The 15129-nt window shown below is 37.1% G+C and overlaps 1 protein-coding gene across 2 annotated transcripts in view; it reads left to right on the top strand.

The window, feature by feature from the left end:
* Positions 1 to 14091, top strand: part of LOC106868840 (uncharacterized) — a 40210-nt gene extending 26119 nt beyond the window's left edge. For both annotated transcript variants that reach the window (XM_014914273.3, XM_052969817.2), the window contains exons 8-10: positions 3829 to 3955; positions 5062 to 5273; positions 12730 to 14091. In XM_014914273.3, coding sequence (XP_014769759.1) covers positions 3829 to 3955; positions 5062 to 5273; positions 12730 to 13260 — 870 coding nt within the window. In that variant the 3' untranslated portion in view covers positions 13261 to 14091. The remainder of the gene's footprint in view (positions 1 to 3828; positions 3956 to 5061; positions 5274 to 12729) is intronic.
* The last annotated feature ends 1038 nt before the right edge of the window (positions 14092 to 15129 follow it).

Here is a 15129-nt window from a genome sequence, read left to right as displayed (position 1 = left end):
TAACCACACCATACTGTTTAAAAAAATGAAGAAGAAAGAACACATTAGACAATATAATCTTAGAAAAATAGAGGAAGGTGACAACTGAAATCATTTTTATCATAGGTCTACTTGGTTAGGGCTAAAGACTTTGACTGTTAAATTCCCTTATACTTATTACTTTGTAATAATGAGATACAATGAAGTGTATGTGGCCAGGTCACAGATATACAACGAAAAATATTTTGATTTGTAATAGTAGTACATGATAATAACAGAAAACAATGACAAAATAACATTGAATGAAATTATTGTTTTATGGTTAAGAAGAAGAGCCTGTGATCTTTGCTATTCTTTAAAGATTAGTGAAATTAATCTCGTTCATATTCAGCTTCAACATCTGTAATTTGATGTCTGCAAGAAGGAATTCCATAGTGTTGATGTCTGGGTGCAAATGAATTGGACATAGTGTGGATACTGGAAGGGTAAGATTCAGTTTAGGTGATGATAAGAGAGATGTAGGATTGGGTTAGGTGGTATTGACCTATCTAGTTCAGAGTTAAAAAATACATTGTGGTAATAATAGAATTAGCAGAGAAGAGCAACAACATGTCTGTCAGCCAGAAATTATTGTTTGTTGGTGAGTCTTTGATAAGCTAAATGGTCTCCTTTTTGATGTAACCTAGAATGATTGTGTGCATATCAGCACAGATAAAGGAGCAGTACTCTATTGTAGGTCACAACTGAGTTTTGTAGATTCATCAGTCGATTAGAACTGAAATATTTTCTGGTCTTGTAAGAAAAAAGACTTCACAATGCAGTTATAGCTACATTATGTACTCTCTCTCTCTCTCTCTCTCTCTCTCTCTCTCTCTCTCTCTCTCTCTCTCTCTCTCTCTCTGGTGTAGCTGTGTGGTAAGAAGTGTGCTTCCCAACCACATAATTTTAGGTTCAGTCCCACTGTGTGACACTTTGGCAAGTATCTTCTAGTGTAGCCTCAGGCCGACCAAAGCCGTGTGAATGGATTTCATAGATGGAAACTGAAAGAAGCCCTTCGCACACACATATATATTATATATATATCTGTGTGTGTGTGTGTGTCTTTGTGTCTGTGTTTTCCCCACAACAACTTCACAACCGATGTTAGTGTACTTACATCCCCCATAACTTAGTGTTTCAGCAAACAAGACTGATAGAATAAGTACTGGGGTCAATTCGTTTGGCTAAAACTTCTTCATACAATAAGTGCCAGGTTTTTTAAAAAAATAAATTACTAGGGTCAATTCATTCAACTAAAAATTCTTCTAGGCGGTGCTCCAGCATGGCCACAGTCTAATAACTGAAACAAGTAAAAAATAAAAGATGTTGGATCATCAGGGATTGTGAGGCTTAGCGTTTATAGTAACTGTGAGAGTTTTGGTTTATGTATTGTCCAAGACTGAAGGCGGTGAGATATGAGGTGTGAGCTGTGATTGTCTCTTTGTACTGAAGAAAGGTATTGACTTGTCATGACCCCTTTCAAGGATGTTATTGAGGTCTCTGTTTATGATGGTTGGGCAAGTTTGGTATGTGATTTGTAGGGTTTCATGTGAATGATGTGTGTGAAAGAGTAAGTAGAAGTGAAGAGTGATGTCATCTGTATAAAGGGTAAAGACTCCTTTTGGTCATGAATGACCATGGGATTGCACCTAGAAACTTCCCCTTCGAGGCACAAGTCCAGGCAAGGTTGCTTATAGAAGTCCAGCAGTCGCCCATGCATACCAACCCTGATGTTATCCAAGGGAAAGGCAAAGGCTGACACAGCTTCGCATCAGTGATGTCGCAGCTCACCTCTACAGCTGAGTGAACTGGAGCTTGTGAAATAAAGTGTCTTGCCCATGAACACAGTACACAGCCTGGTCTGGGAATTGAACTCACTACATCAAGATTGTGAGCCTGACACTCTAACCACTGAGCCATGTGCCTTCATGTATTCTTTGTAAGAATGAGCATGTATTCTGTGTAAGAAGTAGTTTGTTAATGAACTAGAGAAACAGTATGGAAGCCATGATTCAAGCTGTGCAGTCTTCCAGTCTAGATGAGTGATATAAAGAGATCAGATTACCGGCTGATCTGACTCAATGGAATCTGAACTAATAGTCATTGGAGAGAGAAAAGCTGAAGGTGTGGCGAAGGTGATTGCTGACTACTGATTCTATTACATTTGAGATGTTGGAAGTGAGAGCCATAGCTTGATAGTGGGTAGGGTAAAAGAGATTGCTCTCCTTGATGTTTAGAAACACAATAGCATAAATTCAAAGATTGGGATAGATTCATGTGAAGAAAGAAATATTGAAGAATTTAACAAGGACAGGAGCTAGTATTGAAGCACACTGTTTAACCCTTTCGTTACTAACCCGGCCGTAGCCAGCCGAAAAATTTTTTGGTTCATAAGACTAACCCAGCCGTAGCCAGCCGAGCGTACCTATTGTTATTTAAATGTATATTTGAATCCAAATCTCGTTAGTACATTCGTTAAAACACCTGATTTCACTTTGCAAACAGTTGAGTTATTGTCTCCGACATTGTTTGGCATGATATTTGAACTCAGTGAATTTTGGAAGATTTTTTTCCACTTTTTTGCGGCGTTAATTTTTTTCAACTTTGAAGATGGAGAGGAGTTTCATGCTATCAAGCAGTGATTCCGAATTTGAAGGTTTTTCAACAGAAGATATGGAGATATCGAAGAAAAGAATGAATGAGCTACAAAAGCACGTGGTGAACGATAATGAATCGGATATTTCTGTATCCAAAACTGAAAGCAGCGACGGCGACAGCGAGGATGATTTTACACCAGAAAAAGATTTTAAAAATATTTTTATTAACAATTTTTCTGAGGAAACAGGGTCTACCCATAGTCTTTCTCAGGAAGCAAAACCTTTAGACTTCTTTTTCATGCTTGTTTGAAATGATTACTGCGGAAACAAACCGTTACGCAGATGTAAACAAGCCGAAAAAAAAGATAGCTTGTGGTTTCCTGCAACTGTAGATGAAATACGGGCATTTTTTGCCATAAATATTATTAGACAATTACCCAGAATAACAAATTACTGGAGCGATCAGGAACCTTTTGGTGATGAATATATTTCCAGTATTATGAACGAGTACGATTCGTGAAGCTGAACCAATATTTACATGTGAGAGACACTAGCAGTACACACACCCCCAGTACGTGGAAAACTTTGAGACAAAAATTATGCAATAGAATTGATTAAGAACCCTTTCTTTAATTATGTTCCAAATATCACATTAATATGTTGATAAATAAAAAAGTTACAGGTGTTTAATGAGACTAGTCTAAATTCATGATTATTTTAGAATTTAATTGAAACTCATGGGGGGGTGTATTTTGGTCAGAAATATAGTAACGAAAGGGTTAAGAATAATGGAAGGGACAATGTCAGGGCGAATAGTTTGATATGACTGGAGGTGTTTCTGAATTTAGCATGGACGTGTGTGTGATATTGAGACTAATGGAATGGAGAAAGAAAATTTTGAGGGGTTTTCTCAAGTGAGGACTTAGATGTGAGAGCTTGCAGGCTGTGTGATGCACAAAAAGCATCTTTTGTTTTTCAGACAGTAGACTTGCAGGAGTTGAGGTGGTGAGTAAAAGCACTCAGTTACCAGAGGTGGGTGAAGGAAAGGGATCTTTCTAGCAAAGTCCACCAGGAGATTTTTCAAACAATAACAACCTCTACAGATTGTTTTCTAAGCAGTCTCACTCTACAATGCGTTTACTGCATGTCATTGTGTTGTGATTTCTCCATTTGAGATGACTACCATACTTACTGGAGTTTGATTGTATTCCAGATAACAGAATATCTTGTGAAGCACGGAGCTGACATAAACTTACAAGAAAAGACAGAAAAGATGACACCACTTCATATTGCTATTGCTGCACATAATATTAAAGCTGTTCGTTTCTTCATTGAATCAGGTACCAGATATTTTCTTTCTTTCTCTCTTATCTGTTTTTTTCCAGTTGTTTCCTCTCTATTTTGTTCTTGTCTGCTACTTATAAAACTCTTCATGTACTAGATTACCTGTGGCACCATTTGTGTATAAACTAACACGGAAGCCTCTTTGTGATTGTTCAACTTGCTAGAAATAGCAGTGAAGTATTGCTCAAATTACATCCTATCATCTTTATAAGACGGAAGCTTACATTAAAAAGAGTAGCCCAGAGTACTCTAAGCGTAGAAAAAATATCTGTGAAATGGTCAGAGCTGGAGTACTTTTGGTTGTTAGACTGCTCAAATCATAGCTGATTTGGAGTTATTTGTGTAGAAAATAGATGGCTAAGTGGTTAAAGTATTGTACTATCTTCTCATTGTGAGTTCAAATCCACTGCAACTAGTTCATTGTGGTTTTTTGAAAAACACTCCTGAATGTGTTTGTTTACCTAGCTGTGAGGAATAAGTACCAGATCATTTGGAAATGTCACCTGGTGTTCTGTCCAGTGTATATATATGGAGTGCTGAAAAGTCCCTGGCTTTAAGGGTGTCAGAATAGGCATATCCTTACGAGTTCTTTTATAGGGATTAGAAAAACTGAAGGACTGTTGCAATAAGTGTGTGAATTGGAGAGGATAATATGTTGAATAAAATGATAATTAACTGATCCTCCAGTATTTTCTTTTGCCCAAAGCCAGAAACTTTTCAGCACCCACTCATATATATATTATATATATATATATATATATATATATATATATATATATATATATATATATATAATTGCCTCTAAGCTAAGCCTATTACTTAGTTCATTTCAGTTAACCCGGCTGAAAGAAGATGGCAATAGTCAGTGAGCATTTATGAATGATACCAAGTTGTAAAAATCTTTGTTTTGACTCAGAGCAAATATCTAAATTTAACAAAATCACTCAGTCACGTGTTAGAATAGTAAGAAACAACAAAAACCAGTGAACACTCATCAGTTTATAAAACTCTTTATTAAAGTCTCAAAATTCCCCATTATTTGTTGCTATTTGACCTCTTGACTCCCTATTAAAGTATCTTTCACTAATGTTTTCTTTATCAGGTTGTGAACTAAACAAGTGCAATACCAATGGCCAGACACCATTGCTATTAGCATGTGAGAAAGGTGATGATGAAGTTGTTGAGATGCTCCTTGCTCAGCCTCGGTGCAAAAGAAATTGTTCATCATCTATTGCACCCCTCCACATTGCCGTGGAATACGGTCATCTTGCCGTTGTGAAGAAGCTTGTTGAGGGTGGCTGGAACATCAATCAGGTATCGTACCATATTATATCTCTCTTAGTTCATATTTTAATATTTCTTTTCTTGTGTCATTTTTCTCTGCCATAATTTATATATTTCATAGGTGCAGGCATGGCTGTGTGCTTAAGTTTGTTTCCCAAGCACATGGTTTGCATTCAGTCTCATTGCATGGCACTTTTGGCAAGTGTCTTCTATAGCTCTGGGCTGAACAAAGTCTTGTAAGTGGATTTGGTAGACAGAAACTGAAAGAAGCACATCATGTGTGTGTGTGTGTATTTATATATATATACATACATACACTCTCTGAGTGGTTGGACACTCTCTGAGTGGTTGGCATTAGGAAGGGCATCCAGCTGTAGAAACTCTGCCAAATCAGATTGGAGCCTGGTGTAGCCATCTGGTAAATATATGTTAAAATGAGAGGTCAGCGTTATTTTCATTTTTGTGTAATTTAGACAACAATATATTCACTGCACCCTCTATATATATCATCATCATCATCATCATCATCATCATCGTTTAATGTCCGCTTTCCATGCTAGCATGGGTTGGACGATTTGATTGTATGTGTGTTTGTGTCTCTTTGTCTTGGCATCATGTGATAGTTGTAAATGATTGCCACTGTCATACAAGCAGCATCATTCATTTCCAATATTCTGTGAAAAACATGTCTGGCCATGGTGAAATAATATTAAACCAGCGTATGCTGTTGGGCCCTGCTACTGATATTAGGGGTTGCTTTCTATGCCTTGACTTGAGCATCGGACAGGGTTTGCATCTTTGAGCTGGGTAATGAATGGAATGCCTGGTGTGTGTATTGTTGTGGCTACCCCCTCCTAAAAAAAATGGGCCTTGGTGAATAAAAAAAAAAACATTTCAATCTGCCCAGTTTTCAATTGTCATTGTGAGTTTCCTTATATAAGTTCCAGTTTAAAGACTTTTTTCTATACTGACGTATCAATGTTCTTTAACATTATGTCACAATTCCACCCCAATTCAGGAATGGAGTAATCAAATTGTAGTGTTAATTACAAAAATGATCACAGAAAAATCAGGAAATTAAATTATTGCAATAGCTCTTTAAAATCACTGTCGTTTTCTCCCATCTGCAAAATATTCATTGTTATGATTTTCTCCTTGTGTCATCTCTAATCGATCAAGATTGTAATATGTAATATATCCTGTCTAGAGCTCTTACCCCTGCTGGCGACAAAGGGACTCTCACTCAGAGTAAATGGCAGACTGTATGATGCATGCGTACGAACAGCCATGCTATATGGCAGTGAAACATGGGCTGTAACTGCTGAGGACATACGTAAGCTCGCAAGGAATGAAGCCAGTATGCTCCGTTGGATGTGTAATGTCAATGTGAATACCCGTCAGAGTGTAAGTATCTTGAGAGAAAAGCTGAACATTAGAAGCATCAGTTGTGGTGTGCAAGAGAGATGATTGCGCTGGTATGGACATGTGGTGAGAATGGATGAGGATAGCTGCGTGAAAAAGTGCCACACCCTAACAGCTGAGGGAACCCGTGGAAGAGGTAAGCCCAGGAAGACCTGGGCTGAGGTGGTGAGGCAAGACCTTCGTACATTGGGCCTCACCGAGGCGATGACTACTGACCGAGACCTTTGGAAATGTGCTGTGCGTGAGAAGACCCGGCAAGCCAAGTAAGATCGTTGCCAGTGCCCCTGGACTGGCTCTTGTGCGGGTGGCACATGAGATACACCATTTTGAGCGTGGCCGTTGCCAGTACCGCCTGACTGGCTCCCGTAGGATTTTCGAGTGAGATCGTTGCCAGTGCCCCTGGACTGGCTTGTGCGGGTGGCACATAAAAGACACCATTTCGAGCGTGGCCGTTTTCGTGCGGGTGACACGTAAAAGCACCCACTACACTCTTTGAGTGGTTGGCGTTAGGAAGGGCATCCAGCTGTAGAAACTCTGCCAAATTAGATTGGAGCCTGGTGTTGCCATCCGGTTTCACCAGTCCTCAGTCAAATCGTCCAACCCATGCTAGCATGGAAAGCGGACGTTAAACGATGATGATGATGATGATGATGATGATTGGTGCTCCATAAACGTCTCTCTATGCCCTGTAGGCAGAATACCAACAACGACCTTAAATTTACATTTACGAACCAATATTTGATACCATGAAGATCATAGTGCCATACAGAAGGACTATAAGTCTTACAAGAAGGAAAACTAAAAATGATAATAATAATAATAATAACAATAATAATAATAATAATGATAATCCTTTCTGTAAAGGCACAAGGCCTGAGATTTATGGGGAGGGAACTAGCTGATTGCATTGACCCCAGTGTTTCACTGGTACTTAATTTATCAACCCCTAAAGGATCAAAGGCAAAGTTGACCTTGGCGGAATTTGAACTCAAGGCATAATGATGGAAGAAACACAGCTAAGCATTTTGCCCAGCATGCTATTGATACTGCTAGCTTGCCACCTTAATAATAGTAATTATAAACTTTTTCTGAATTACAAAAGGATAGAGGGCTGGTAATTATCTTTAGTTTTCCATATCATTAAATGGATGAAAGATAGATCTGCCCCTGGATAAGCTGCAAGTCTATTATAAGTGGAGTTCACCTTGACACTGCAAACCAGTGATGAGGCAGCCATCAATTTACAACAGTGAATTGACATTAGGAAGGGTATCCCATCATAGAAATCATACCAAAGCAGACAGTGGAGCTTGGTGCATTCCTGTGGCTAGCCAGCTTCCATTAAACTGTCTGACCCATACCAGCATGGAATACTGATGTTAAATGATGATGATGATGATGCAATGGTGATGACGGCAGTGGTGTTAGTGATGGCAATGATGATGATGATGAAGAAGAAGCAAAATGGACTCTCAGTCATGAAGTATATTTGTCATGGTAACAATTCAACACCAATGACAAGATGTGAATCTCTGACCTGTTTTGTTTGTTGTCAATTGTTTGGTATCTTGGTGACTTAACCATTTATGTCCTCTGAAAGGAAATGGAAATATTGTTGATATGGGAGTGGCAGGATATCTGGAAGACATTGTCATCTTGAAGCATCTACTAATCTTAATTTGAGAACTATTATATGTTGATAATAGAGGTTATTATCAACAGCAGAGGAAAGAGAAAGGCTAAAGAAGACAGAGGAAGAAGTGGTAGAGTCAGATCTTGGGTCTCACTGATAAGATAACATCAATTATTTCAAGTGGTGATATGTTGTACAATGAACCCTGCCTAACCCATGCCAGCATGGGACAATGAACATCAAAACAATGATATAAGTACTTTACACTTTGCATCTCTACTATAATACTCATATTACACTTAGATCTACTATAATAATTTTAAGTTTGGCATGCTTCATGAAATAGATTTGCAATTACCCAAGAAAGAAGTTTCAACAGAGTCATGAGAATCAGAAGAACCTCAATGCTGCTGTCATACATTTAAAGTTGGTGTCTTTTATGAAAGTCACTTCAATAATTTAAGGTGACATGTTTCATAGAACAAGTTTACAACTACTCAACGAAGGAACCTTAGCATAGTTGTGAATACCAAAGGAATCTCAATGCATTCAGTGGAACTATTAGAAATAGCATCCAATTCACCCTTAGACCACACTCTACCATCTTAAAGAGAAAGGTCACAGTAATTGGTGTAGTTGAAATAAAGACAATGTTTCCTGTTTACCTTTAATTAAAAATCTGTTTGATCAGGAGTAATGCAGAGTTAAACAACAAGGAAATTGTGAAAGCTGGTTTTAGGTAGTCGAGCACTAAACTAAGTGCTTTTGCTCTGAGTTCAAATTGTGCTACAATCAATTCTGTTTTTTATCTTTTCGGACAAGAGATGCTGTTGGATTAAATACCAGTAATATACTTATGGCCAAACTCATTCAAATATGACCCACTTATATAACCTTCACCCTGGCTAGCCATCAATCTCTCAATCTATCACTCTATTTTTATATCCATTGATCTGTTTGGCTATCTATTGATCTCTCTCTACTTTCTCTCTTTTTGTGTGCCTCTACCCATTCCAGCAATCAGCTGACTGTTGATCTATCTATCTTTCTGTATATGTTCTTTTTCATCAAGTCTAGAGTTTTGATATTTAGTAAGTATGTGAATTTCCATTGGTTTCAATGATGAGGATTCAGATGTTTGATAAAACTGAATAACCGGCTCATTGAACCAATGTGTAAGTGGCCAGTTATTCCACAAGTTCTTATAGTAACTCTCTGGCAGAGTACAATCCCTGGGTGGGCTTCCACACAATTTCTGTCTACTCAAAAAGCTTAGGTTAACCTGAGGCTGTGGTGAAACACTTCATACTTATAAAGTGAACTTCTAAACGTATGCTATTACTTCACATTTTGTTTATCCTTATTTATTGTGTTGCATGGAATACTGACATATATTGTCTTTTCTTAGTCTATCTAATAAGTCTGTCTGTTTTCCATCTGTCTATCCTACTCTTTATACACATGTCTGGCTAGCTATCTTTTCGTCTTTCAACCTATCTGTTAGTTTATTTCTGTTTATCTGTGTTTTTGTGTGTGTGTGTGTGTGTAGATCAGTAGTCCTTAACTTGGATGGTAGTACACAAGGGTATAATGAGCTTATAAGGAAATGGCAAATGTCAGTGGGGTGTTATGTGGGGGAGCTGGTATTTAGAGAGGTTGTGATTTTTCTGAGAAATAAAATATTTAAACCAGATAAAATACTTATATTTTAAACACATATTCAAAATATATACATCTTTGTTGGAATTATGATATGAATAAGAGATTGTATTATCAGTGAATGGAAAAATATGATTGATGATGTATCAAGGTCCAATACAGTTTTCTTATATAAGTGCATACTTTCTTAAAAATTAAACATAGGAGCTACTAGTTTATGCAAATATCTAAAAAAAAAAAATGGCACATATTACATGGGACATAATAAGAAAATATAGAAAATAAACTACTCTTTGATTAAAAGTTTTTGGGGTTTCTTTTCTGCAAAATGCAAACCTGATGGGATGAGGGATGTGTGTAAAATGCCATTCAATAAAAAGAAGTGCTAAACTACAAAATATTGAGAGTCACTGATGTAAATGAATATATATTACTTTGAGCTTATATATAGTTCATATATCTCTCACTACTGCTGCTGTTGTCTGGTGTCTCTTGCAGAAGGGATAGTTTGATGAGACAGCTGTTTAAACTTGTTATTCAAGTTCCTTTAATAGTTATCTGCAAAATATACTTACAAGTTGAAAGAGATAAAGAAAAGCATACACCATATGAATGTGTGTCACTACCAAACACAAAGCAAATCGTATTGGGTGAAGTTCAAGCTAGCTCACTCTTCGTTATCTTTCCTCAGCATCACACTCACAAGCTCAACTCTAATAAATAACAAGAAAAATCCAACTGTTTAGTAACCAGGGCTGTGACTAAGCTTGTGTGAGGCAGGAAACTGTTGTTGTCACTGCATATTATGTCTAGATCAAATAGAGCTTTCATAACAGCGTATGTCTAAATCAAATAGAGCTGTTCTAGTATAGTGAGCCTCAAATAAACAGAGCCATCAAAACATAGTGCCTAGCACAAATTGTATTGTTATAAAATGTATAGAGCTGTCATGATCTAGTGTTTCAGTCAAAAAGAGCTGCTGTATCATAGTGTGTCTAGAGCAAATGGAACTGTCATAACGTAGTGTTGGGTAAATGGAGTTGTCATAACATAGTGCCGGGCAAATGGAGGTGATATAAGTTTGACTGAGTCAAATAGAGCTGTCATAGAAGTGTATCTAGAGCAAAGAAAGTTTGTCATAACATTGTGTTTAATCATTTGTTTGTATGTCTGATTTTTCCAAGCTTGGATGGATTAGAAGCATATATAGATGAAGCAATGTTTTATAACTGGGTGCCCTTCTTGTTGCTAAGCTTTACCTGTTTTATAAGGGATATCTTATTCCACTTGTCACAAATACAAACACACACAAACTCATGTACATATGCACACACACACAACCCATGCCTGCATGGATTATGGATGTTAAATGATGAAAATGATTTTTATGTTTTATATTCTGAGTTCAAATCCTGCTGGGGTCAACATTGCTTTCATCCCTCTGGAGTCAATAAAATAAAGTATCAGTCAAGTACTGGGGTTGATGGTATTGACTGATTACCTTCTCTCAAATTTGATGGCCTTGTACCTAAATAATAAACTATTATTATTGTTATTATTATTATTATTATTATTATTATTATTATTATTATTATTATTATTATTGAACATGGTGAACAGGCAGAATTGTTACCATGTTGAACTCCTTTCCTGCAACTTCTACATTTGCTGTGTGACTGAGGTTTGTCAATCATTGCCTTTATCAGATTCATCCTAATGGCTTGTTCTCGAGTGGGTATAATTAGTGCTTTGGTGTCGCATTTCAGGTTTCCATGCTTCAGCCATAACCAACCTTCTTTATATTTCCAACAACCTTGGTCTGTTGCATGAATTGGCCATGTCATCGTCATTGTTGCCATCATTGTTATCATCATCATCATCATTAAGGTGGCAAACTGGCAGAGTCGTTAGCATGCCAGGCAAAATGCTTAGTGGTATTTCATCCATCTTTACATTCTGAGTTCAAATTCCACTGAGGTTGACTTTGCCTTTCATCCTTTCAGGGTTGATAGAATAAGTACCAGTTGAGTACTGATTTCGCTGAAATCGACTATCCCCCTCTCCCAAATTTCAGGCCTTGTGCCAATAGTAGAAAATATTACTATTATTATCATTATTCTGCTGAGGTTGACTTTGCCTTTCATCCTTCCAGGGTCAATAAATTAAGTACCAGTGAAACACTGGGGTCACAGTAATCAACTAGTCCCCTCCCCCCAAATTTCAGGCCTTGTGCTTTTAGTAGAAAGGATTATTATTATTATTGTTATTAAGGTGGTGAGCTGGCAGAATCTTTTGTGTGCCAAACAAAATGGTTAGGGGCATTTCATCCATGTTTATATCCTGGGATTGCATTCCATCGAGGTTGACTTTTCCTTTAATCCTTTCAGGGTTCATAAAATAAATGCTATTTGAACACTGAAGTGAATGTAATCAACTTTCTTCTCTTGTAAAATTGCTGGCCTTGTGTCAAAATTTGAAACCATCATGATCATTATTATTATTATTGTCAAGGCAACAAGCTGGCAGAATTGTTGGCATGCCGGGCGATAATGCTTAGCGGCATTTCTTCTGTCTTCATGTTCTGAGTTCAAACTCTGCTTAGGTTAACTTTGCCTTTCATCCTTTCAGGGTTGATAAAATAAATACCAGTTGAGTATTGGGGTTGATGTAATTAACTTATTACCTCTCCTGAAATTGTTGGCCTTGTACCAAAATTTTAAACCATTATCATTATTATTGTTGTTATTATTATTATCTTGTTTTATTTTCCAGATGAATAATGTTGGACAAACACCAGTTCAGCTTGCCTGCTCACTTGACTCCATGAATATGGTGAAGCTACTTCTTATGTACGGATGTGATCTCAACGCTCATACCAGTTTCCCATTGTTACTGCAATTAGAAGCAGACGATGATGACAGCCCCTTTTTTGTGCAGGAACCCTTCTACTCAGTCACAGTCAACAAAAACATTGATATGATCAAACTGCTTATTAAGTGCTACCAGAATATTCCGACTAAAACAGTGAAAACCATCGAAACTCTGATTAACACATCTTCCGTCATTTCTTCCCTCTTTACTAAAGATATGAAAATCCAGATAGCAGAACTGATGCAGAAAGCGCACAAATACCCTCGCTCACTAATGGAGATCTGCCGGGTTGTTATACGGCACCAGCTGGGAGTGAATCCTCGTGCTAAGCTGGATACAATTGAGAAGCTTGCACCCAGCCACAAAGATTACATTTGCATGGTTGAAGAGCTGAAAATAGACAGTCCGCATATTTACAAAACTGGCTGGTGATAGAGTATTGTACAATGTACCAGCTTTCTAATTTTAAAATGCCACACAGAGACTTCTACCCTCACTTTTACCCACCACCCATTTTAAACCCCATCCTCATCCCTACCACCAGATTTTACAATGCCACTAAGAGACCACACCAATTTTTAAATGAGATTATATATATATATATATAAATTTGTATATGTGTATGCACATTGTGTGTGCATGCACATGTATGTGTGTGTGTATGTATATATATATATATATATATATATATATATATATATATATATATGCACACACATTCATAGATACACATACCTATAGATAGATATATGTATATGCACACATGGTGCAAACATGTAAACACGTGTATATATATGTGTGTGTGTGTATTTATATATATATATATATATATATATATATACTCACACATGTATGCAAATATGTAAATATATATGTCTATCTAATTCATGAATGCAGAAACAAATACATATACACATATGCATTCATACATATGTATACATATACATATATATTACATATATATATATATGTGTGTGTATATGTATGTATACATACATGCACATAAGTATGTATGTAGGCATGTATACATTCATTCATATAAGTGTGTATACATGGCTACTTACAGTCCAGTGACTGAAACAAGTAAAAGACATGTATACATACATACATGCTGTATATATATATGTGTGTGAGTATGTATACACACACACACATATATGTATACACACATGCTTACATGTGTGTGTGTGTGTGTGTGTGTGTGTGTATACACACCTGTTTCCATAATTAAAGTAACTTACAGATTGTTCTTATTTTCCTTTTTGTAGTTGTGGTTGTTACTGTTTCATTTTTATTGTTTCTTCCTTCTTTGATTTTTTTTTCTCTTTTATTTGTAGCTATTCAATGGCTGTGGTCATTTATTCACATCAATCATTTATTCCAATATGTGCAGCCATTTTGTTAAATCTGTGACCCATACTCATTGTTACCATGTTTATTCCAGTTTTTCTTCACTTAGTTTATAGTCAAGTGGTTAGCGGTAGATGGGCCATTTTCATCATCATCATCATTTAATGTCCGCTTTCCATGCTGGCATGGGCTGGACAGTTTGACTGAAAACTGGTAAGCTGTGGAGCTGCACCAGGTTCTAATCTGATTTGGCAAGGTTTCTACAGCTAGAAGCCCTTCCTAATGCCAACCACTCAAAGAGTGTAGTGGATGCTTTTTACGTGCCACCAGCACAGATGCCATTGATGTGACACCAGCATTGGCTATGACTATGAACTCACTTAGCTTCACAGGTCTACATAAGCATGTTATATTACCAACGGTCTGTTATTACTTCCGTGAGGTTCAACTCTCAAACGGTGCTTTTTACGTGCCACCAGCACTGGCATTGGCCATGACTATGATTTCAAACTGTAAAATCAGTTGCTCTATAATCAAATTATCTCACCTAAGCTTATGTAAGCATGGGAAAATGGCACATTTCAAAGGCGATTTTGCTGAAACATTGAGTTCAGTGGTTGATCTGTGCCTCTTCTCATGCAAGGTCCACAAATCTATTAACTTTACTTTATTAGGTTTCAGGTTTTATTTCTTCTTCATATTAGAACAGATCCACAAATTCTGAGGGAAAGTTACTTGGCTTATTTGAAATAGCCATGCCAAATACCCCTAATGTTACTCCATACCATTTGAAAATGAGGCTATATTGGAGAATGTTGTAGACATATAAGATATAAACACTCATCATAATTTTCACATCTACTTCTCCACGTTTGCCTGGGTTAGAAGTGTCCTTTCCAGCATGGTGTTTCACCACTTGTTGATTTCCTTTGCCGTCTCTTTCATGAGATT

This window comes from Octopus bimaculoides, chromosome 7 (genome assembly GCF_046866305.1).
Source record: "Octopus bimaculoides isolate indiv1 chromosome 7, ASM4686630v1, whole genome shotgun sequence".
Classification (NCBI taxonomy): Eukaryota; Metazoa; Mollusca; class Cephalopoda; order Octopoda; family Octopodidae; genus Octopus; species Octopus bimaculoides.
Note: the sequence above shows the minus strand (reverse complement) of the source record. Positions and strands in the feature narration are given on the sequence as shown.